The sequence below is a fragment of the Notolepis coatsorum genome (genome assembly GCF_963971535.1).
Source record: "Notolepis coatsorum genome assembly, chromosome: 2".
In the NCBI taxonomy this organism is placed as follows: domain Eukaryota; kingdom Metazoa; phylum Chordata; class Actinopteri; order Aulopiformes; family Paralepididae; genus Notolepis; species Notolepis coatsorum.
In genome coordinates, this window is record NC_140166.1 from 167,875,212 (window position 1) to 167,901,164 (window position 25,953).

The 25,953-nt window shown below is 44.8% G+C and overlaps 1 protein-coding gene across 1 annotated transcript in view; it reads left to right on the top strand.

Moving 5' to 3' along the window:
• Positions 1 to 25,953, top strand: part of tgfbr3 (transforming growth factor, beta receptor III) — a 131,562-nt gene that overhangs the window by 92,501 nt on the left and 13,108 nt on the right. The window contains 7 exon segments of the mRNA XM_084308389.1: positions 9 to 59; positions 61 to 117; positions 6,054 to 6,243; positions 7,164 to 7,450; positions 8,971 to 9,126; positions 15,040 to 15,186; positions 18,713 to 18,929. Of these exon segments, the coding sequence (XP_084164515.1) occupies positions 9 to 59; positions 61 to 117; positions 6,054 to 6,243; positions 7,164 to 7,450; positions 8,971 to 9,126; positions 15,040 to 15,186; positions 18,713 to 18,929 (1,105 nt within the window).

Consider the following 25,953-nt stretch of genomic DNA (forward strand, 5'->3'; position numbering starts at 1 on the left):
GGCCTCAGGAGGCTGACGTACCGATGCACCGTGACGTCATCCTGTTGCTCAAGTGCGAGGAGGTCTGTCAACTGGGTCATCAAGGCCCACAGTGTGATCGGCAGGCTGGACGTAGTGGTGAGTTCCTCCGACCGAGACGGAACCATTTCCATTTTCTAGAACGTCCTAACCGTGAATGTAGAGGCTTTTTTGTCTGAGGGGCCTTTATTTTCTTATAGGTTTCACTAAAGCAATTTACCGCTGGCGCCTCACTGGCGACTTGACAGTTTAATGTCACAACACATGGCCCGAGCGGGGGCGACAGACGGACACACAGACGTGTCACCACTTTATACTGCTGACCAATAAATTTGTCAAAATAAGAGGGTGTGTTGAATTGCACCTGGTCCCTCTGCCAGAGGGCAGGGTGTGGGGAGTGGCGAGTGGGGTAACGGGGTTCTGTGGGGGCGGGTGGTGGTGGGGGGTGAACTGTGAAATTTCATCCTGACAGCTCCAGGGATTGTCATCGTAATCGAATGAGCCAGAGAGGAAGAGGAGGGGGTGAGGGATGGGGGCGTTCAGGACGTTTTCATAGGCCGACACCACCGCAGTATTTTTAGTGCGGCGCATAGCAGCCCGACCTGTTTGCCATCAATCATAACGTGAATTCTGAGCGCTTTATGCTTCAGGCACCATCCTTTCTAAGGTTTCACCAGACAGGGGTGTTTTTGGACCTCGTCAAAGTACAACAGAATCAGTGGCCAAACCTTCTGCAGTATATCACGTCCTGCAGGCTTGCACTATCTACAGTAGAGTATCGTCAGGCGTATTTATTCACCTCGCGTTATGCACTGCCGTCTGTTCACTTGTGACATTTACAATAATCTGTTACTCAAAGCTCGCAGGAATCGACAGAAGCGAGGCGTACGACTCATGGAGAACAGTTTGGTTTAAGGTAGACAGGGGGGGGGGGGGGGGGGGGGATTGGCAGCTGACCAATGACCATATTTGCTCCCGGGGGTTGGAATGCTAAGCCGTGTTGTACAGCAGTGTGGAGGAATGTTGTGCATTAAAAAAAACCCAAAGAGACTTTTCCAACAATATCTTAAATTACCTAACGGATTCCAACCCCTCTGCTTACGAGTCTGGTGACATCTGGACTTTTCCCGGAGCCCCTCCCCCCCCCCCCCTGCACGTTGCCCAGAGTGCATAGCTCTGTTCTATAGGTCCTGTGCTGACCTCTGTTTAGGTTCCCACACTGTGTAACGCTGATACTCCTATATGGGCGGGCTGCCAGCCATGACACTGCACTTCTGCCAGGCGCACAGGGTGTTTGTACAGCTGCCCCCTCGCCGCTGCTCTGCATCAAGTCAGGCTGCATGAGTTTATGCCAGGGGCCAGGCATATATATATATATACTGTGAAACGTACAGACCAGCACAAAGCGGGAGCAAAAGACTTCTGGTGGGGAATCCATTCAACGGTGGGAGATTTCAAGTTGCATAGTGTACCATTGCATGCATGCATGCGTATACATGCATTAAATAGTAGGTACAACATGATACTGATAAGGTATCTACTAATACTACTGAAAAGTTGGCCTCTTGTGAAGATGGAATAGACGTGCCTTGCACAACAAACTAAATTGGGCACATAGAAGCACAAACGTTAATTTCCCAGCGTGCTTCAGCCACAAGCCTCACCTCATCCTCTTTCCACTCCCCTCTTCTCCCCACTTCCACGTCAGTATTTAACTAAAAAGGGAGGATGAGAAACAACATTATGCCAACATTATGGGAAATGCGCTTACCGTCCTCTCCAGAGTCGGACAAGAACATGGATACCAATTGCAGCTATCCGGCTACAAGCTAGCCTAGCTTAGCACAAGTGAATGGAAGCGGATACGGACCACTAGCCTAGCTTAAAACTCCAGGAGTGGTGTTTTTGGCCAACACCTAGGCTCATCAGTCCGTATCCGCTTCCATTCATTTGTGCTAGGCTAGGTGAGCTTGCAGCCGGATAGCTTTCTACTGAACGCACAGAGAGGAATTTGGTATCCATCTTCTTGTCTGACTCTGGTGAGCACCATTTCCCATAATGTCGGCATTATATGATGAATTGAAAATGGGGGACCCTGATGGAAACAAGACGAAAGTCTTTCTCAGGTCTGCATCCTCTTAACAATTGTATGTATTGAGCTGTACTGTACTGTACCCATTCTGCAATCTGTTAATAAACTTTTCAATCAATCAATTCAATTCCTTTAAGTTTCTGCAGGTCTATAGATTCGGAACACTGACAATTGGATCCTCGATGCAAATATCTGGCAGGTTTTCCCAGGGAAACGCCCATGCAGGGTGTAGGGCGTGAAGGAAGTGTCCTACTGATGTGAAAACACTCTTCAGCCCCCCAGGCCTCCATCCTTCTTCACTTTTATCCCACGCTCGCTCGTGTTACAAACTTCAAAGACTTCCGTTAATAGGATATTGGGGCCGTTACTTGACAGCCAGTGGCTAGTTTGTCAAGTGAGTTTTAATCTTATTAAATGTGGTTTATGTGCAGTGAACCGGCAAAGCCACCTCGGGAGGGAAAGTGGAAGAAAGTCGGTCCATTCACTCCTCCGTTCACTGTGGCTGATGGCTCAATGCTATTTCTCAGAGTCAACTTTTCGGGCTACAGTAGGGAGGTGTAGTCTGACGTCCCCGCGCGGCCCACCCATTGGGAAAATGCATTATCGGCTATTGTAATAATTCTGCCTCATGAACATTGCCAAGCTTTCCATTTTGCACAAAATTTCTTCTCTTCTATCACTAACATTATTGTTTGAGCATTTTTGGTTGAAATAAAGTTAGTTATAAAGTTTTTAATTTGTTGTTAAAAAAATAACTACACTTACAAGTAGAACGACTGTCTTCAGGAGGTCGGGGGTCAAGGACTACAGCCCCCTCAGCATCGACGGGGCACCGGTTGAGAGAGTGAACAGTTTCAAGTACCTCGGAGCCCACATATCCGAGGACTTGACATGGACCACACACATTGACAGTGTTGTGAAGAAGGCACGACAACGCCTCTACTTCCTCAGGCGCCTAAGGAAGTTCCAAGTCAGTCAGAAGATCCTTAGGAACTTCTACTCATGCACAATAGAGAGCATCCTGACTGGCAATATCACCTCCTGGTTTGGGAATAGCACTGCACAAGACCGTAGCAGACTACAAAGAGTGACACGTTCAGCCGAACGCACAATTGGAGTGGGGCTTCCCACCCTCCAGAACATTTACAACAAGCGGTGCAAGGGGAAGGCTAAGAGAATTATTAAGGACTCGAGCCACCCGAACAACTGCCTCTTTGAACTGCTGCGGTCAGGCAAGCGATACCGGAGTCTTAAGGCGAGCACAGAAAGACTCAGAAGAAGCTTCTATCCCCAGGCCATCAGGCTGCTAAACGAACAATAATCACTATGCAACAACCATCAAATGCACACAGCACACACACCCACACGCACACACTCACTCAAACAAACAACACACTGCAGCACCCACTCTCCACACTAGATCACACAAACACACTTACACTTTATATTTATTGATAAAGGATTTGCACTACAACTCGTACACCTACTGTGAATTGTACCTAAATTGCACCTCGTCCCATTTCTCCATTTCTGCCTTGCACTATATAGTATTGTATATTAGTACACTGCACAGTATTGTATATTGTATGGTAACTACGTCTATTCTGCATCGAACATTGTACATATGTCTAAACTGAACACTGTGACCTCATTTTTTTTTTACTTCTAATTTTACTATGTTATTTTATTTCATACTTATCTTGTCTTGCACAGTCTCTGGAGCGCAACAGTAAGAAGCATTTTGTATAAAAGTATTCTGTACTTCTGTATGACAACTATTAAAGAAACTTGAAACTTGAACTTGTCGTTCAGTGCTGTCGCCTAATACAGCCAAGAGTCCACGCTGTGGTGACGTCAGTCAGCAGCGCCAAAGTGAGTGTACTTCCTCAGTGAATGAAAATATAAACGTTATTATTTTGCTACTTTTACGATTAATTGCGAATTTATTCATGTTGAGCTATAGATTGTGGATGAATACACACAGAAAGGTACACCATGCCAATGTTCATGCTTTATTTGTTTTAAACGAGACAATTTAGAAATGGGTCCATTGGAAATACATTGCAATTTCAAGGAGGGTGGACCGCGCGGGAAACACCAATGACGTAACCACTACACCTCCCTATACACTACTTCAGTGCACCCTTTTCGAGGAATGAGGGAATTTGACTATTGGCTATAAGACGACACTTTACTTTAGGAACTACATTAGGAACAAATTAGTTAAAGAATATTATGTTCCAATGCTTTGTTGAAGTACTAAATATAATCAGACATGTAACTCACCAACGTTACATCGGTGTCTCGAGAAATTCCTCCGGGTGGCGTCACAGAGAGGAGAGCAGACCTCTAGCGAACTGCGGATGCTATTTCCTCGACTATCTTCAACCGTAGTAGAGGCCCGACTTGAGGAAAGCTGAAGAAATGGTTGAGGAAATGTTGTCTGCAGTTCGCCAGAGGTCTGCTCCCCTCTCGGCGACGTCTCCGTGAGATCTCGAGACGCAGATCGTTGATGATTATCACATGTCCTCCTCACCACAGAACCATAGGCTTAAGGTTGAGCATCAGTCGGTGTGAGAGTGCGTACACATGTGTCTGGGGGAGAGAGAGTGTGAGTGTGTCTTCTTTTCAAAGTGTGTGTATCAATAGGAAACAGCTAGAGTGTGTTCAGGAGAATATCAGCTATATGGAAGTGATATGGTAGCCTTGTGAAATCAAAGCCTTGCTACCGTTGGAGGCCGGGTCGTCCAGCACACGATGGTTGTGTGGGAAGCGGTTCTGGGAAGTGGTTCTGGGAAGCGGTTAGTCCTCCCTCACACTACTAGCGTGGAGGAAGGAATTCGAAGGAAATCAATTGGAGCCTCGCGATCGATGGGTCTAAGACACGCACTTCCCCTCACGTTCTCGTACCGTTGCACTGTGTGCAAAACTCTCCAGCGAGCAGGAGACTATACCTGGTATCTTGTAACCGTGATAAAGCCTGGACGCAAAGTGTGTCTTACTTTCCGAGATACGAAAATAAACACTTTGGCACTTGTACACAAACCTCTCCAGTAAGCAGAAGCATGAGAGTGCATGTGTTATCTTGTAACTGCTTGATAAATTATGCCTGAACGCAAAGCATGTCTTGCTTTTTCCCAAGACATGAAAGCAAATAGTCTTACACTTTCATTGTGGGTTGTGGTTGTGGCGGCTTTTGAAGCTGAATGTTGTTGTCTTTTTGGCAGTCAGATAACGCTCAGTCAGGCGAGGTAAACGAAACGTCAGCAGAGATATAGGTTACTGGAAAATACCGCTCACTTATTAAAACGAGTACAGGTGCACTTTTGACAAAAGTGACACAAATCTGATTTATTTTTTGCTCATATGTGACTCATATCAGTTTTTCTCACAACAGTGTGAACAACATAAATCACATGTAACCTGATCTTTTAAATTCTGATGTGGGCCACTTGTGTTCCTAAATCAGAAGTTGTTTTAATTAGCTGGCCTCCACTGCATTCAACTTGTACATTAAACCATAAGCTATGACTTCAGTGTCCACCATGTTTACGTCCATCATCATTATTGTTCATGTGCGCATGTGGGTCAGTTCAGGAGCGTGACTAGTTCACCATGGAATCTGATATTGGCCACACTTAAAAAATAATGTGAACAGCCAAACAAAGAAATCAGATCTGAGCAATAAATCTGAATTGAGCACGAAGACGTAGCCTTAGGCCGTCAAACTAAGAAGGGGGTTTTTCCTTTCCTTGTGACCGAATCGACTGTACTGTTTACTAATGTATGTTCCTTTTCTCACCGCCATCACTCGACAACATGGAATGTTTTTGGGGGTTGTTTTGCAAAGAATTTAACAAGCTACATTATATCACGGAAGTATATATGTCGTCACGAGAGCCTCCGGATAACACGTGCGCGCCACATGTTTCTTTCATCCTAGACCTCGGATACCGTGGGTATGAGTCCGAACACGGAGAGGCTGATGCAAGTGTCGAAAAGCCCCAAGCAGCACCTGCCTTCTGGGTCGCAGGCTCTGATCAAGTGGGCGGAGGACCATGACTTTGGCCCAGTTACCTCTTACACCAGCACTCCTGTGGCCAACCACTTCAGCCTCCGCCTCCGGCAGCCTGGTAAGCAGAATGTTCTATAGCAGCGGTTCTCAAAGTACGGGTCGTGACCCAAAGTGGGGTTGTGGGTAGGTGACAGTATTAGGGAAAAAAAAGAAAAAAAATATTTAGTTTTTTATGCCTACATATGCCTCGTTTTATAAATGTGTATTGATAACATAGTGCTGTAATTAAATGTTCTAATAAATATGCATGATCAAGTTCAACAACGTGTGCTTTTATTTTGATATTCCTTAATTCCACGTTGAAATTACGCGATAAATTAAGTGTGGGGTCGCCAAAAAATAAATCCTAAATAAAATGGGGTCGTGGTATAAATAAGTTTGAGAACCCCTGTTCTATAGGAAAGAAACACAACATCCTGTTCACGACCTGATCTGAAAATACAGTGGAAGGAAAGTGCTTGGTTTGTACAAAAAATAAAAAAACGAACCCTCTTACTTACTGTTTTTTTTGTATTACTTTTATGTACCCTACTACTATGCTACTATTCTTATACTACTACCTAGCTTGCTAATATGTCTATACTACTATGCACTCGGAGTGTAACACTCAAGCTTGATACTATTTGACAAACAATGCCACTGACCCTTAGCTAGAGACGTACCCCTCCTGCTGACTTGTCGTTCACAATCTGTAAGTCTCTTTGGATAAAAGCGTCAGCTAAATTACTAAATTGCATATTGTAAATTGAAACGGTGTATTAAGAAATAAAACACATAAGCCAGAGGAGCGGCCCCCACAGTGTAGATGAACAGGCGTTGTTATTGATGACCCGATTTCACTGTCCCCCATAAAAAGAGTAGCGTGAAATTGTGAAGCGTTTTTTATGGTCCTCCTCCTGTGTCGTTCCCACGGCCCGTAAAAAAGAAAGGCCTCACGGGTCTCTAACCTGTGTGCCTCTGTGTGCCGGCGACTTCCAGATGTGGTGGATCCTCTGGACAGCATGTTCCCCCCAGAGCTTTCCATCCTGCGCAACATCCACCCTCTCCCGGGCGCCGGCGGCTTGCCCCCGCGCTCCAGCCTGCCCTTCCCCTTCCCCCCGCCCATGGCCCAGGGGCTCCCCTACCTGCCGCTGTCCCCCTCCCTGCACGACGGGCCCTGGGGAGGCGGGGAGCCCGAGGAGCAGCAGGGGGCCCTGGACGTGGGCGTCACTGTGCAGTGCGAGGAGACGAGGATGGTGGTCAGCGTCGACAAGGAGAGTCTGCAGGTGAGCGGATAGGAAGCCTTCGTCTGTCGTACCTCAGGAGGTAGAGCTGTCGCGGGCGGCTGATTGGCGCAGTGGGCAAGGCGCCACTAATGCAGTAGATGCTGGTATCGAGCCCAGCTCTCGGCGTTGCTACCGGCTGGCCGGTCGTTCATACTAACACAATTGGCAGTGTTAGAGGGTGGGAAAGCCGGTGGGTGGGGATTGGACGTTGTGGACAGCGACTCCTACAGGTCGGTTTGGTGACGCCGGTGCGGCGGAAGCAGGAAGTATCGGGGGCAGCATGAGCCTCCCACGCGTTACTCCTCGCCACTGAGAGTTCGAGCTGCTGCGGTGAAAAGATGCGACAGGCTGCCTCCTCATGTACCGGAGGGGACACGTGATGCAAGGCTTCTGTCCTCACTACAGCCAGTGGGAGGCATAGTCTAGCAACGTTCAAGACAGGGGAGGGAAGAATTGGATAATACAAAATTGGGATGGGAAAAAAATTGAAAATGGGGAGAAAAAGTGGATACAAAATAATTACTAATTGCTCCCGATGTGAAGGTTGGCGCCTTGCATGGTCGCCTCCGCCATCGGTGTGTGAATGTGTGACTGAATGGGTGAATGTGAGGAACAAAAATTGTAAAGCGTGTTGGATAAAAGCGCTATATAAATGCACCATTTATATTTATATTTATATCATAAGTCTGCTGTTTTGAGTAGAAACGGGAGTGGCGTTTCTGGGCTTTTTCACAAGCCTCGTCATGGCGTATACTGTACATATTAAACACCAAACACTAAACACATGTTTAGGAGACATTTAGGCTGATGTTGAATTCAAATTATGTTCTCTGCTCGTGATATGACACGGGTCCACCAGGCGGCATAGTAAATGGTAAATGGCTGCTTTTTTATATAGCGCTTTTATCCAAAGCGCTTTACAATTTGTTACTCACATTTTTACCCATTCACTCACACATTCACACACCGACGGCGGAGGCAACCATTCAAGGTGCCAACCTGCTCATCCGGAGCAATTAGGGGTTAAGTGTCTTGCTCAAGGACACATCGACACGCTACCCGGGAGGAGCGGGAATCGAACGGGGAACCTCCGGATTGCCAGACGACTGCTCTACCTCCCGAGCCACTGTCGCCCCTTGGCATGGGAAATGTTCTCGTCATGACATCACTGTATTGAAACATGGTTTCCTTCTCGACCAACTGCGGGCATTGAAGTGGGTGTGATGGTGCCCCACACTGGGCGCCTGAACACGGGGAAAACACAATCAGACCACATCACACAGTGTGGAAACTACCATAGGCTGTCATTTGGAATCGTTAAGAGTTGGAGCTCGACCACCTTGTGGGATTTGTTTATGCCTGGGAATCGGAACACCCAGTTGTTGCAGAAGTGACTTTTCTTTTTAATTCAATTACATTTACTCTTTTACAGTTTTGATAAATGAGTTGTTAAAGTCGAACTCGTTTCTCATCTGCATCCAATTTTTGACTCTGCTTTTTTTACGACTCTCTGTCCGCAGGCCAACGGCTTCCCTCACGCCAACCTCACTCTCCAAGACCCAGAATGCAAGGCGACGGTGAACGCCACCCACTATACTCTGGAAACCCCCCTCGCTGGGTGTAAGACCACTGTGTACCCCATGCTGGGCAGCTCAGCCGTCCTCCACATCAACTCAGTGAGTACAGCAGCGTCTGTACAGTGACGACGTCTTGACTCTCAATGTACCGTTGTTGTGACCTACTGGTTTGCCTATAACAAGTCAAATTACTTTGGTAAAATCAAAGATTGGTAAAACAATGAACTCTTGTCTGTCTATATAATTGTGCCAACTTTATGCCTATGTCTATTTTGTGTCTACACCACTGCTGTGAAGCAATTTGGGCCGCAATTCTTGCATGGAAGGTGCTATACAAATAAAGTTTATTATTATTATTATTATTATTATTATTATTATTATTATTATTATTATTATTATTATTATTATTATTATTATTATTATTATTATTATTATTATTATTATTATTATTATTATTATTATTATTATTATTATTATTATTATTATTAACTCTCGGCACAGTAACAACAATAATCGCCAATATATTAAAAATATTTTTCTTCCTAGAATAGTATTAATTATTATTAAAAAAAAATCATTGAATTCTGCATTCATCTGACATAATGAGATATATTCTATTAATTTCAATCATAACCATTTATATCAGCTTAAAAAGTTGGGTAGACTGGGTTTAGGTGGGTGTACTCCTCCACTACACTACATCCCTGCATACTGTGTGACTGTATACTGGAGAACTTGACCCCTTTTCACCAGCACCAGTCAGCACAATAAACACGGGGGGGAAACAGTAGATCCCGTTTTGTCTGAAATCATCCGAAGCACTTTTTCACGGGGGTTCCGTCTTCCGTGTCGGACGTCCCCTCGGAGTCGCCGTCATTAACATGGAATGCGTGTCGGTCGTGTTTTCTCAAACAATCACTTCCTCTCAGGCCTTTTCAGATCATTTTGTCGAGGGAGATTTTTTAGAACAACACATTTTTCTGGGACACTTCGTCAGTCCAGCGTGCCGATACCGGGCGCATGTCCAAGGTTGTCTTTTGTCTTCTCCCGTTGACACGGCGATAACCTAAGACCTCCGGTCAAAACTAATTAATTTGAAGTCTTGAAGTCTAATTTGATGTCCCTGCACATGAAAAGACTACCTCCTTCTATTTCTGGGGTCTTTGTTTGCCCCGTCCTGCGATCAATTATTTTAATTAAGTAGGGGCACCAGCGAGGGTCAGCCAGCGTCACGGGTTACCCCGTGAGACGTAATCAAGGTCAACGAGGCCACGCTGTCACCTCGTTTAAACCTTTATTTAATTTTTTTTTTTTTTACAAAACAACCTCCACTCACATCCAACCCTTGCAGGCCCAGAGGAATGGACAAAGAGATTGTAGTGTTCAGAGAGAGGAGTTTCCACAGGGTTCCCACAGATATTGCAAAACAAAATTCAAGGACTTTTAAGTACTTTTCCAAGCACTATTTTTCATTTTCAAGGATATCACTCGAAGGATACAATTCACTTTTAAATGCTGTTTTTTTTAAGCATCTTCTTGGCCTGCCTGCCAGCTAGAGCATCACACGCAAAGAAATGAGGAAAAGCAGTTGGAGCGCGCGAGACAGCGACTCGTCAGATTTTATTAAAAGAGAACAGAAAAAAACGATTTCTTGATTCAGAAATATTTGATCATGGATGAACAAAACATTCAATGCGAATGGTTCATTTGAATTTCAATGACTTTTTAAGCACCTTGTTAAAAAATAGGCTGTTTTCAAGGAATTCCAGTGTGAACCCTGTTTCCATGCGTCTGCCCAGAGCGCTGTTTCGAAACCGCTGGATGTTTTCCCACGTTCCTAATTCCAACTTGTGGAGAATGTTTTGACACAACACTCTCGCAGGTTTCAGATCTCTTAACACTAATACGCTGAATTCCCCCGAATGAAGCAACATCGCTCGTGAACCGAGCCGCATTGAGACGATGTTGGAACGGATCAGTGTGAAAGTGGAGCCGCTTATCACCGTAGATTAGATTAGATTGATATTTATTGTCATTATTGGCAGCACAAGTACAGTACAACCAAAAGATGTTTGGCATCCAAGAGTGCAAATGTAACTTTAAAGTGCAATAGTAATATACAATGTACAAGTGATTAAACTGGGTTTAAAATATATAAATGAGTACTACTTGAGTGTATGTACAGAGTTGTAATATTATGTACAGTGATACAGGTATAAAGACAATATGGTAGTAGTCATAGGCGAAGGAGGGATCGGTGGGGTTATAAATACTTCGATTAGTTTTCATAAATGTTGCCGATTGACGTGTCCAGACGCTGAGTGTAATGTGTTTGTGTACGTGTGTCGTGTGTGTGTGCTATCTATTTATGTTGTATGGTTTATGTATGCAGATTTATACATGAACATAAGGAGTTCATGTCGATACCAAAAGTTGCAACACTGTTTGTAACACTAGGATGGCGTTTTCAGATGCGAAGCACCTCTATGACTAACTGACTCGCTCAGTCGCTCATTCATTCAGTCACTCACATTTCACCACTCTGCCCCTAGTGGCGGCTCACAGGCATGTCACTTTGTGTAAGACCAGTTCAATAGGGCGGGCCATACTTTTTTTTTTTTGGAAAATCAATCGAGTGGGGTGTCTAAAATATGTGTTTTTTTGTGGGGAATTCAAATATGGGATTATTTTTCTAATAGGATAACTCCTACCTACATTGTTTTGGATTTCAAAATGGCCGATTTTACCATTTTTCACCCCTTGGCCATACATGGATGCCAACATGTATCTGAAGGAAATCCTAACATGCAAGGTGTCTAAATGATGTGTTTCTTAACGGGGAATTCAAATATGAGGTCATTTTTGGGATAGGATAAATATAACCTGCATAATTTTGGATTTCAAAATGGCTGATTTTACCATTTGAACCCATTGGTATTGTATTACAAAATTGCAAAGATAAAAAAGATATGGGAAATCATTTATAATGACAAAGCCATCAAATTTATTAACAAGTGAACTGTATATAACTGGATACAACTCCAAAGATCAATAATAATAATACTAACAATAATAAATTGTATTTGTAATGCACACAAACACCTAAGTGCTAAATCTCGATCTCCTGACTTCTTGAACTTTGCCAGGTTCCAATATCTTGATTGGACTCATTCTTGGATGGCAAGATCTCCTACTGTACTGCTTTAGCCACCAACCTACAAACACAAACTTAAAGTCAATGTCAGCCATAAATAAGTGAGCTCTTTCCAGAACTACTCAGCAGAAACCATTTTAACAAACGTCTCAATGTATTGAGAAAATCCATGGGGCTCCATCAATCCTCTATCTTCTTAAAACATTGGAAAGGCAGGGGATGGAAAAGAAGGCAGAGAAAAGGAGAAGGGGCAAAGAAGAAAGCTTTGCAGCAGCAGACAAGGTTGCCAGGAAGGATGTTCAGAGCTTCCTTACAGTCCCTGAAGTTGAGCTCATTCCTGAAACTGACCCTGCAGCTTCAGCAAAGCTACGGAAAAATTATGATGAGATTCCAAACATCGCCCTTGCTAGTGTAAGGTATGGCATAGGTCTAAGGCCAACTGCAGCTATAGCAACTGCAGCTCTGATTGATGCAGGACTCATCTTAGAAGATGACACAAGTAAAGTGATTGATAAGAACAAGGTTAAGAGAGCACAAGAATAGTTGATGCAAGAGCTGGGGGAAGAGTTTGAGGAGAAGTGCAGGGAGGAGGGGGGGATTTCCTGTATCCTCTTTGATGGGCGGATTGACATGACCAATGTGATGATGGAAGCTGAGGGCAGTGACCAATCTTTTCCTGCAAAGATCAAGGAAGAACACTATAGTGTTGCTAGTGAGCCTGGCAGCAACTATCTGTTCCACTTTACACCAGAGAAAGCAACTAAAGAGGAGTCCCATGCAGAGAAGATAGCTAAGGTCCTGTTTGCCTGGCTGAAAGAGAGAGGTTCTGATAAGACCTTGTGGGCCATTGGAGGAGACTTGACCAATAGGACAGCTCCTTGATTCTGTTACAGACTTGGAGATCAATCCTAACTTCACCAGGATCTTTCTTGGCCCTTCGCTGATCAAGCTGCCTGAGAAGATCATTCAAGATCTCTAAACTGATCAACACTATGGCTATAAGCTGGTCTGTGCAATCAGGGATGGAGTGCTTTCTGCAAGGCTGGCTCTGCTGGAGATTGGACCACAGCCGCTGGCTCACCACAGCAAACAGACTCCTCAGGCTCTGGGTGTCAAAGCATCAACTTAAAAGAAAGAACCTGAATAATCTACAATGCATTGTGGAATTCATCATTGGAGTGTATTATCCATGTTGGTTCAACATGAAGGTCAAGCACTCCTGGATCGAAGGGCCTAGGAACATCCTGTTTCAGCTGGACTGCCTCAAGTCTCAGAGGAAGGAGGTGCTGGATGTTGTGAGAAGATCTGCTTGGTATGCCCACAGTGAAGCCATCCTCCAAACACTGCTGTGCTCTGAGGATCAAAAAGAGAGAATTGAGGGGGTGGAGAGAATCCTGGCCATCAGGGGAGAGGGGGATCCAGACACTCAGCTGGGAGACTCCTGTGTCAGGATCAGAAGAACACCTCACATCAATAGCGACGCTTCCAGCATTGGTGGCTTAATCAGCTGGTCAGAAGATTTGTCAGAGCCACCTCTCACCTGCTCCCTAAGCACCTCCGAGGTGAAGAACTTAATCAACACCTCCATGGAGGTTCTCGACTGGCCTTGCCACACACAAAGCATCGAGAGGGTTGTTAAAATGGTGACTGAGGCCTCTGCTAAGTACTTTTCACAAGAAAAAAGGGATGGAGGGATCAGGGCTCAGGAGACCAGCAGGAGGCTGATGTCCAAGAATGAATCCAAGCAGGACTTGTGCAACCTGATCAAATTTAAGAAGATAGAGGATTGATGGAGCCCCATGGATTTTCTCAATACATTGAGACGTTTGTTAAAATGGTTACAGAGGTTTCTGCTGAGTAGTTCTGGAAAGAGCTCACCTATTTATGGCTGACGTTGACTTTAAGTTTGTGTTTGTAGGTTGGTGGCTAAAGCAGTACAGTAGGAGATCTTGCCATCCAAGAATGAGTCCAATCAAGATATTGGAACCTGGCAAAGTTCAAGAAGTCAGGAGATCGAGATTTAGCACTTAGGTGTTTGTGTGCATTACAAAGACAATTTATTATTGTTAGTTTTATTATTATTGATCTTTGGAGTTGTATCCAGTTATATACAGTTCACTTGTTAATACATTTGATGGCTTTGTCATTATAAATGATTTCCCATATATTTTTTATCTTTGCAATTTTGTAATACAATACCAATGGGTTCAAATGGTAAAATCAGCCATTTTGAAATCCAAAATTATGCAGGTTATATTTATCCTATCCCAAGAATGACCTCATATTTGAATTCCCCATTAAGAGACACATCATTTAGACACCTTGCATGTTAGGATTTCGTTCAGATTCATGTTGGCATCCATGTATGGCCAAGGGGTGAAAAATGGTAAAATCGGCCATTTTGAAATCCGAAATGATGTAGGTTAGAGTTATCCTATCCCAAAAATGAACTCATATTTGAATTCCCCATTAAGAAACACATCATTTAGACACCTTGCATGTTAGGATTTCTTTCAGATTCATGTTGGCATCCATGTATGGCCAAGGGGTGAAAAATTGTCAAATCGGCCATTTTGAAATCCAAAACAATGTAGGTAGGAGTTATCCGATTAGAAAAATAATCCCATATTTGAATTCCCCACAAAAAAACACATATTTTAGACACCCCACTCGATTGATTTTCCAAAAAAAATAAAGTATGGCCCGCCCTACCAGTTCAATCTGTGAGAATGCTTCACATCTTTATTATTATTATAATTATAATTATAATTTCATTAATAGAATAGTTGTTTACAAAGAAAAGGAAACAGTGTAGCGGATCTCTTCTGAATGGTCTTGTTTCCTCCTGCGGTTCACAGATCCTAATAAGTCATTCCGAGCCTAAGGATGGGAGTGGCGGGCCGGATTACGAGGATCAGGAATCTGGAGACGTGGTTTTCCCAAGGGACACGGACGAGGTGGAGAGGACCTTCCTGGAGCCCACCGAACACCAGTCCTCCATAGTGGTAAGACGTCTAGACCCACTTAAAGGTAGAATCTCTGATGTTGTCAAACGGTGACCTCTAGGCAAAAGAGCCCCCGCTTGGAACTATTGGTACTATGTTTACGTTTTTGCATCTAGACAAGTGTGTTGAATTTCAGTGGGTATAGGGGAGGGGTTGCTACTGCTGGCCACACTGCATGCTCTGCCGCAAGAGGTATGGAGAAAGTCACAGTATAATAAGTTACTAGACTCCAACCCACAAATCAGACCAAAACAAAGAAATATAAACAAAGTGCAAAACCAAGAAAAGTTATTTTATCTAGAGATTGCTGTTTGACAGAATTACAGATTCTACCTTTAATTTCTTCTTCTTATTATTACTTTTTCCTTTATTAGATAATATATAGTGGGATGTGCCAGGAAATATAGGGTTGGGGGGGGGGGATTAAAATCTGTGACCAAGAAGTACACAGTGTGCGTGTCGAGCCTGCTGAGTGGACGGACGCCCCGGAGAGCAGCATTTCATGAGAGGGCCACGGTTGGAGAGGTAAGACCGCTGATGATCATCCACCGTATACCTCTCTGTTTAAATCATGTCCAGATGGAAGAGAAACTCCATTTCCCAGAGTCCCTCGGTGCTAGTAAAGCCTCATCTGGCTTCAGCACTCTCACTGTCTCCCCCATGATGTCTGTTTCTTGAACTGCTCTTGAACTGATCCCCCCCCTCCCCCCCTCCCGTTTGAAGTTCAGTGTTTCTCCTCCTCTCTCTCCTCACTCCTCTTCCACCTCTTACCCTTGACGGCTCATCGTCCCTGGTCTCTCCCTCTCGCTGCTCCTTCCTATAGGTATCTCCTATCTCCCTTCCTGCTCGGGGCTCGCATCCGTCCACTAAGTGTCTCGGGTCTTTTCTCTCTCCTGTTTTTCTCAAAGGAGAGATTGTATGTGGGCTGCCTATAGAAGCAGAGACCCTGTTTTCAGAGCTCTCTCTCTCTCTCCCTCCCTCTCTATCTCTCTCTCTCTCTCTCCCCCCCCCCTGCTCGGGGCACCTCGGGTTCAGATAGTATGTGCTTCTCACAAATAGTGTTGTCACGATACCAAGATTTTGGACTTCGATAGCGATACCAGCCTAAGTATCACGATACTTGTTCTAAAACCAGAATAATTTTCTCGCACTGGTCACTAATGGAGTGAAACACTCACACTGTGGAGTCTTTGCTTTAGGCAGAATCAAGAACAGACAATGTAGAAAATACCTCTGTATACACTGTTGACATGCCCACTACGCAAAGCGTGCGCTCTCTCTTTCACACACACAGACACACACACACACACACACACACACACACACACACACACACACACACACACACACACACACACACACACACACACACACACACACACACACACACACACACACACACACACACACACACACACACACACACACACACACACACACACTCACACACACCAAAAATGTATTGCTTCACGCTGGATACAACCAGATAAGTTATGTCCGAAGGTATGGATTCTCACCTATCTTGATGTCATTTATCTAGAGATATCCACTGCACGTGTTATAGGTGTTAATGAAGCCAATATCGCAATCTGGCTGGCTGCAGTGGAAAAGTTAAAGGAACGCATATAACTTTGGAATTTTGGAGTATCGAATAAGGTATTATATGAATGTCTCACGTTGGGGTCCTGGGGTGAGAGGGGGGGGGGGGGGGGGACGGGGGACGAGCGAGTGTTCATGTCTGTTATTTCTCTTTTTGGTTTTATGTATTTGATTTAGTTTTTGCCTATATATTTAATTATATATATGTTTCGGGTCCCTCTGGCTGTGGATCTGGTGGCTGTGGGCTCGGGCCGGGGGGGGCCGCGGTTCGGGGTCTCTGCGGGTCGAGGCATCAAAGAGGCGTGGTGCTTTGGCTTGCGGGGGCGCCGGACGGTGGGTCCTCCGGCTTGAGACCCGTGGCTGCCGGATCTGGAGATGGAGGGTGCTCAGGAGGTTCACTATACAGAAAGGGGTTAATTCCTACTCCTTACCTAGAATTTAAGTGGCGACTTATTTAATTTATACTCTGTTTATTATTTTGTTAGTCCAATTATTATCATTTTGTGTTATTATTATTACTACTGTTATTGTCATGTGAAGTCCTGTCTATTATTGTTGTTTATTATTATTATTACTGTATGGTGTTGTGTCTTGTCTTGTTTTGAAAAAAGAAAATTAATAAAGATTTGATCAAAAAATTAAATAAAAAATAGCACAACCAGGCTATTATTATTCTAAAAGTATCCATACTAATGAAATAGAGTAATGGAAAATGTTTAACAGCTGGGTATCGGTGTATCGTGCAACCCTACTCAGAAAGGCGCTGCCTCTGTCACCCAGGGACGGAACAAGGACAATCATCCTCCTCCCTTTGGTTAAATTCATGGTAGATTCAACATCAAATACATTTATGCTCACGAACACCCGGTCCCGTGACCACACCACTCCTGTCCTCCACTCTCTCCACTGGCTCCCGATTAAGGAACGCATACAGTTCAAATGATTACTCCTCACCTTTAAAGCCCTCCACGTGCTGCACCCCGACTCTGGAACACCCTCCCTCAGACCATCAGAGACTCCCTCACTCTCCACGTGCTGCACCCCGACTCTGGAACACCCTCCCTCAGACCATCAGAGACTCCCTCACTCTCCACGTGCTGCACCCCGACTCTGGAACACCCTCCCTCAGACCATCAGAGACTCCCTCACTCTCCACCTTCAAATCCCGACTCAAAGCCTACCTGTTCTCCCTAGCATTCAACCTTCCCTACCCATAACCACCCTCCTCCAACCTACCACCCCTTTTCCCCCTGCCCTACCATCTCTCCTCTCCTGCCCCCCTCGGTTACTTACTTCCCGACTGTCTCCCCTACTGGCTCCTGTATTTGTTGTCTGTTACTTGTGGGTTTAGCGACTTTGGGTCATTGAAAAGCACTATACAAAATAAATGATTTGATGATATTTCACCGCATTGGAAAAGATTTGGTACGGAAACCCCCGGCACTTCCCGGTTGACCCTGCCGACGCTTCCTCTTGCCGGGAACAAGGACACACAGCCCTTATCTATCGGTTGGGTCTCTAGATCCCATCACCCGGAGGGACGTTGAGTCTGTGAGCTGGAAGGTACTGTAGGTCGTCACTCGCTGGCCAAGCTGCATAACTCATATTAATCTTCACCTAAAAGGTTGTTTATATAAACCCATCCCTGACCCCGATGGTTATCTAAACCCATCCCTGACCTTAACCGCTCCCCGCTGCCCATAAATTAGAAATGCACTTAAAAACGTCCTCCCGGGCCATGGGATCTAGACCCCACCTTATCCGTCTTGCCGTAATAAAACCACAGATATATGAGCTCTGTATCCGGTATGTAAATACACGGAATGCTGACACGCGGCTACAGGGGTGAGGTTCTCACTGGAGGACTCTGGGTTTCCCGCTGATGTTGTTTTTACTGGCCCCGGCCGTCTCCCCTATCTCCCTCCAGTTCAACTGCACGTATCAGAGCGGCCAGGAAACCCCAGGATCTCTCCCCAGGATCGTGCCGGGGCCTCCGGCCAAGGAGCCCGTCAACAGCAACAACGTGACGTTCAGTATGAACCTGTACAACACCGAGCTGTTCCGGGACGACGACGCAGAGTCCCAGCGCTTCCACACCGTCTCTGAAGATAAGCAAGTCTTCGTGGAGGTAAATGATGCTGTTTGTGTGTGTGTGCGTGTGTGCGTGTGCGTGTGTGTGTGTGTGTGTGTACTTGTATTTCTATACTACAGGGGACACTGACCTGTTTACACACTCACGCAATGGGTACCAAAAACATTATGGGGACCAATTTGGGTGTCCCCATAACACAAATGAGGTTATGATTAGGTTATGATTAGGTTATGGTTATGGTTAGGGATACGGTTAGGGTTAGTTACAGAATGCATGTACGTCTATGTAATGTTCCCATATTTCACATAAACAAACGTGCATGTGCGTGCGTGTGTTTGTGTGTGTGTGTGTGTGCGACGCGTTCTTTTGTAGCGATTAGAATATTAGGAAATATATTTCCTTGTCCTGTGTATATTCTGCAGTGTGTGTGTGTGTGTGTGTGTGTGTGTGTGTGTGTGTGTGTGTGTGTGTGTGTGTGTGTGTGTGTGTGTGTGTGTGTGTGTGTGTGTGTGTGTGTGTGTGTGTGTGTGTGTGTGTGTGCGTGTCTCTGAGAGTATCGCCACGGTCAAAACAACAGAGTGATCTGTGCTGTGTGTACTCTTTGTCTGGGTCTTAAGCTCTGACCGGCTTTGATCTCTTGGTGTGGCGTCCATAAGGTCAATGTGTATTTGGTCTGGTTTGGAATGGAAAGCTAACATTCTCATTCTCACCACCCCTCACATCCATTATAGACCCCCCCCCCACCCCCCCCCCCCACTGCCCCCCCCCCCCCCCCCCCCCAGTGTGTCCTGGTCACAGACATCCAGAAAGCCCCACCCCTCCCTCCCCGGCCGAGTGCCACTGTTATGTTTACCTCTGTGTTTTTCCGTCTGTCTGGGGGCGCAGCAGAAGGCACCTTGTGAGAAGGTAATTACGGAGGTCATGTAAAAGGAAGGTGAGGACTCATACTGCGGCGTTCCTTTTGAACAGATGATTTATGATCATATCAGGGGGAGATGCTTCGCTGACAGTGTGTGGACACACCGACGGCCAGCGGGTTACAAAGAGCTTTCTGTGTCTCGTCCACCTCCGGACCTCTCACACTGGGCTGAGAGCTGCCCCGGGGCCGGGGCCAAAAGGTGCACAAGAGGTGGCTGTTGTGCAACAGTGTCTTGGTCCTGGAGGGTTCTGCTATAGACCACTGTGTGTCCTGATGCTGATGCTGGTGTTTTTTTTTCTTGCATAGAATGTGTTTCTCCTCTCTCTCTCTCTCTCTCTCTCTCTCTCTCTCTCTCTCTCTCTCTCTCTCTCTCTCTCTCTCTCTCTCGGTTTGTTTTGAGGTCAAGATGCTCCTCTCTCTCTCTCTCTCTCTCTCTCTCTCTCTCTCTCTCTCTCTCTCTAAAACCTAAAGCCACAGTCAGTAACAACTGTCCTGTTCCTCTTATAAACTAAAGCTACAGTCAGTAACAACTGTCCTGTTCCTCTTATAAACTAAAGCTACAGTCAGTAACAACTGTCCTATTCCTCTATGTCTTAAAAACTAAAGCTACAGTCAGTAACAACTGTCCTATTCCTCTATGTCTTAAAAACTAAAGCTACAGTCAGTAGCAACTGTCCTATTCCTTATGTCTTAAAAACTAAAGCTACAGTCAGTAACAGTAACAGTCCTATTACTCTACTTTAAAAGCTATGTAAAAAAATATATATAAAAATAATGTGTATATTAATTAATATGGCCTCCTCCTTCCTCTCGCTCTCTCTCAGTCACTGTTACCTTTTTATATATTTTCTTTGTTTTACTGTTATTGTTTATTAATCCCCCCCCCCCCCCCCCCCCAAACGCATGCAGTGAGCATCATTTCTTCTTGCCCCTTAAAAGATTGAAAAAGTAGAGGGAGATTCCTTGTGGTCTCGTGGAAGGAAGCATCTCCTCCTCATGGTTTCTGAATGATTATTTTTTTCTGATATGGCACCTCAGGCCCTTGTGGTTGTTGGATGTAATAGTACTTTGATAGCATCCCTATTGTTGGTTCTCCCGGGTTTAAAACAAGTAGTCAGCTACAGAAAAGCCAGTGTACCGGCTGACGCCAAGGCGGTTTTCCTTTCAAAAATGGTTAAACAAGTGAGGTTAGCCAGATTTTGGCTGCATGCTGTGCTATACAAGAAGCGAGAGCTCAAGTGTTGCACTTTGTGATTTTCTCTGGGCAAAGGCTGCTAAACGCATGAATGTAATGTAAAACACAGAAATATATATGTTTGATTTTCAGTTTCAGTAGTAGTGTTGCTTGGACAAAATCTTACTTAAGTATGAGTAAAACATTGGCTACTGGCTAGTATTCCAAGAATTGATTTCACTAGGGACGTTTGTATGATTGATTGACGATAGACAGAATTTATTTTGCAACCCATAACCACTTAATGCTACTGGAGATGTATCCCTAAAACCTAAACTAACCGGAAATACTAAAAGTGTATGAAATATGGCCCCTAGGTGAAGGCTTAGGCCCTTCAATTCAAATATTGTATCATAGTAATGATTTAAAATGGCAGCTCAGACAGTGTTTGGGACGGGGCCATGTTGTAACAGATGAAGTCTACTAAATTCTACATTTTCACTCCCAGACTAAAATTGGTAGCCGATATAAAATGCCTTCAAGCCTTGTACATTAGCTGTAACACACAAAAGACACCCCTGAGCACACATCTACAGGAAATGTGTATTCTATTCTATTCTCTTCTATGTGAAGAAACTCACTATTACCTTCTAATGAGGGTAAAGTAGTCAGAATCAGAATCAGAATGGTCTTTATTGCCAAATAGTTTACACATACAAGGAATTACTAAATTAAAATAGAAGCACAATAGAATATGATATAATTATTAGAGATGGGCATATCAATTTTTTTATCTAGATTAATCTATCTGCAATCCTGGAGTTAATCTAGATTAATCTAGATTAAAATGGCTCATTTGAAGTCTGCCAAAGGCATTCAAAATATGTGTGTTCTACCCAAATAATGACCAGAAGTAAGTCCTTACCTTTTCTTTCCTCCTTACGTTTCTCAGGCCAGGTGGCCCATTACACCATGAGCCAATCTCCCGTTTCCAAAGTGCATTACAGACTGTTTGAAAAAGCTGTTTTGTTATGATAATTGGTAATGAAATATCAAAATAATGTTCAATAAGATGTACTTGTGTTTAATTAATTGTTTTATTCAGAACACAAATAATGTTACCAGTACAGTCACTCAGTAGCTATGTGACATGGCTTGACTCAATCAGTCCAATCTCTACTTCTCCTTCTTCCACCAGTCACTCAGGCAGACCAGCTTGTTGAAATTGGCTGGTGACAAACTACGGTAGCTCTCCTCTTCTGTACAATATGGCCTAATAAAGAGAACAGTCACTCGCATGGGACAGTTGAGGCAGGGGTCCCCAAGTACTTCAGGGCAATGTGGGCCAGCTTACCATAGACAGCAGTGTGGTCTGACCACCACTTCAGTGGACAGTACACTGATCCAAGCTGGCACTTGGCTCTACCATGTACCTCTCCACAGCATTGCGTACTGGTGTGTCGTCATATAATGATAAGGCACATAGCGCACATTGCTGCGGTTGAGTAGTAGTACCTACTTACTGGTCACGGCCCGGAGGCTTCAATAATGGTTGAATGCTAATCCATTTTGTGAATACATTTGTTGAAACAACTTTGTTGGCTGACGGCTCCTGCTATCTTAACGTTAGCTGCACTCTAACGTTACCTAGCTTAATTAACGTGCATAACATACCTGTGTAACATTAAGCAGCTTGTGTTCCGCTGGGAAAGCAGCACTGCATACACTTTGTTTAATCCAAACGTCCATTCGTAAACGTTGTATTATGAAACCAGTATGAGACTCTGTGCTTATTTATCGTTTCAATTCGGAAAGTTGATGCTAGACGAATTTTTCAGGGTGATGATCAGAGCCAATCAGAGGCAGATCGGGGCTGGTCTTTGCAGAATGCACGTGTTAGAGCCAATCAAAAGGCACACACACACAGTCACACACACACAGAGTAATTCGACCAGGTATACATCAGCTAATGTAATTGGCTCCCAGACCCAACTTTGAGAATAGATTAACGGCGGTCATTTTTTTATAGGCCAGGGCTGTGCACAATGTGGTCAGTAATGTATACACTACCGTACTTTTCGCACTATAAGCCGCACCTGACTATAAGCCGCAGCAGCTAAATTGAATGATGTGTACATATATAAGCCGCACTGGACTATAAGCCGCATGTGTTTTAATGTTTAATTACCATATGTAAGGAGTGGAGCCTGCAGCTTAATTTGACTCAACACGGGAAACCTCACCCGGCCCGGATCACGGAAAGGATTGACAGATTGATTGCTCTTTCTCGATTCTGTGGGTGGTGGTGCATGGCCTCTTATATTGAGCTTTAAGTTCCCACCTCTACAGAGAATAACTCCCACCTCTACAGAGAATGACTCCCACCTCTACAGAGAATGACATTGGGACACAATACTGTCGGACAAATAACAAGAATTAACTCATTTACAAGTTGTATTAAGTTTAGCAAATAAGGATAAATAACATTTCAATGCAGTAAAAAAAGCAATATTTCGATTTTCGGGTTTTGTCCACATATAAGCCGCACCGTTATATAAGCCGCAGGGTCGAAAAAATGGGGAAAAAAGCCGCGGCTTATAGTCCGAAAAGTACGGTAATTAGAATAAAAATACAGTGGGATGGAATATTTAGCAGGGCTGTGCAATTGAGCAGTAGTGTGCAAAAAGTATGAACATTGAAGTATGAACAAGTATGAATAGTTTGTATATATTTTTTTTTACATATAGTCCAGTAAGGGTGTGATAATTAAGCATTACATCACGCGCAGGAGTGTGTTATACTCATTAGATCATGCCTAGGGGGTGTTGTTAGCCCCCCCTAGGCGTGATCTAATGAGTATAACACACGACTTCAAGTGATTTAATGCTTTTATACAATGGCCTAATTCACCCAACCTTATTGCTTGAACTGGCGCTGCTGTGATGGCTGCCTTTCTGATCGCTCCGACGAGACTGTGCTTTATTTTGTTAATTTTTATAGTATTAGGAGTTTTATTTGCACCAACTGTTGGTGCATTATATGTGTATGACCGTCAGTCAATCATTGACATTGGATTAAGGAAAACTTACCGTTTGGATTGCTCTCTGGATCGGATCGCTGAACAGCAGAAATGGCCTGCCGAGATCCTTTGTTATGCCGGCCACGGACAAAAGCCGCCGCGAAGACGAGGAAAGAGAGCCGGGGTCCGGAACAGACTGAGGTCCAAACGACACAGAACCACATTGCCCAGCATATTGTTGGCCAATGTGCAATCGATAGGAAACAAATTGGACGACATCAGAGCAAGGATCCAATTCCAGAGGGACATTCGGGATTGTAACGTCCTCTGTTTCACAGAAACTTGGCTGAGTCCAGATGTCCCGAATCATGCAATAGAACCGGCAGACCACTTCTTCGTTCTACGAAAAGACCGGACGGCATTAGAGTCACTAAAGAAGAAAGGAGGCGGCATTGCCTTCATGATAAACAAGGAGTGGTGCGATTTAGGCAACACAAAAGAAATGTCTAACCACTGCTCCCCAGACCTGGAGTTTATCACGATAAAATGTCGACCCTTCTTCCTCCCAAGAGAGTTAACGTCCATCATCCTCATCGGAGTGTACATTCCACCACACGCGAACACTGAGGTCGCACTTTCAAAACTTCACGACGAGGTAAACAAACTCCAGGCAGCTAACGTTGACGCGGCCATTTTGGTCTTGGGGGATTTCAACAGCGCGCGTCTTAAAAAGGTGCTGCCGAATTTCTATCAGCATGTGACCTGTCCCACCAGAGGCGAGAACATATTAGACCATGTATACTCGCAATTTAAGAATGGGTACAAGTCACAGGCTCTTAGTCCATTCGGTAAAAGCGATCACGCAGCAATTTTTCTTTTGCCTAAGTACAAACAGTGTCTCAAGCGAACGCCGGTGGTCTCGCGAGAGGTTAAGCGTTGGACCGTGACGTCAGTAGAGTCACTCCAAGCAGTGCTGGGAAGCACAGAATGGAGTGTACTCCGTGATAACACAGCCAATATTAACGAATACACCGAAACGGTGATTGACTATGTCTGTACTCAGGTAGAAGTAATAATCCCCACCACCAAAATTAATATCTACCCAAACCAAAAGCCCTGGGTAGACAAATCCGTCCGTGAGGCTCTGAAAGTGCGCACATCAGCATACAACACCGGGCTGGTGACAGGCAACATGGAAGAACACAAGATGGCAAGATACAACGTCAGGAGAGCAGTAATAGAGGCAAAACGGCGTTACAAGGATAAAGTTGAACTTCAGTTTGAACAGGCTGACTCTAGAGGCATGTGGCAGGGCCTCAGAACAATGACAGACTACAAAGGAACCCCCCTCAAACTGAACAGTGACATCTCCTTAGCAAATGATCTCAACTCCTTCTATGCGAGGTTTGAGGCTGTGAATAACAACACCAGCCTACAAACCACGGCAATGGGGGGGGGGGGGGTCTGCTGATGGAGACTCAGTGTTCAGGGTAACAGAGCATGAGGTGAGACGGATCTTTAAAAAAGTGGATATCAGGAAGGCAGCAGGACCGGACGGCATCCCCGGCCGCGTCCTAAAAGTCTGTGCCGACCAACTGGCCCCGGTATTCACTGACATCTTCAACCTGTCCTTGGAACAGGCCGTCATCCCCACCTGTCTGAAGAAGTCCACCATCATCCCTGTACCCAAAAAATCTACGCCCGCTTGCCTCAACGACTACCGCCCTGTAGCCCTCACCTCCATAGCCATGAAGTGCTTTGAGAAGCTAGTGAAGGGCTACATCTGTTCCTCCCTCCCAATCAACCTGGACCCTCTGCAATTTGCATATCGCCCCAACAGGTCCACGGAGGACGCCATAGCCCATGTGCTGCACACAGCAGCATCACATCTGGACAAGAGGAAGGGGAACTATGTGAGAATGCTGTTCATCGACTACAGCTCAGCATTCAATACCATAGTCCCC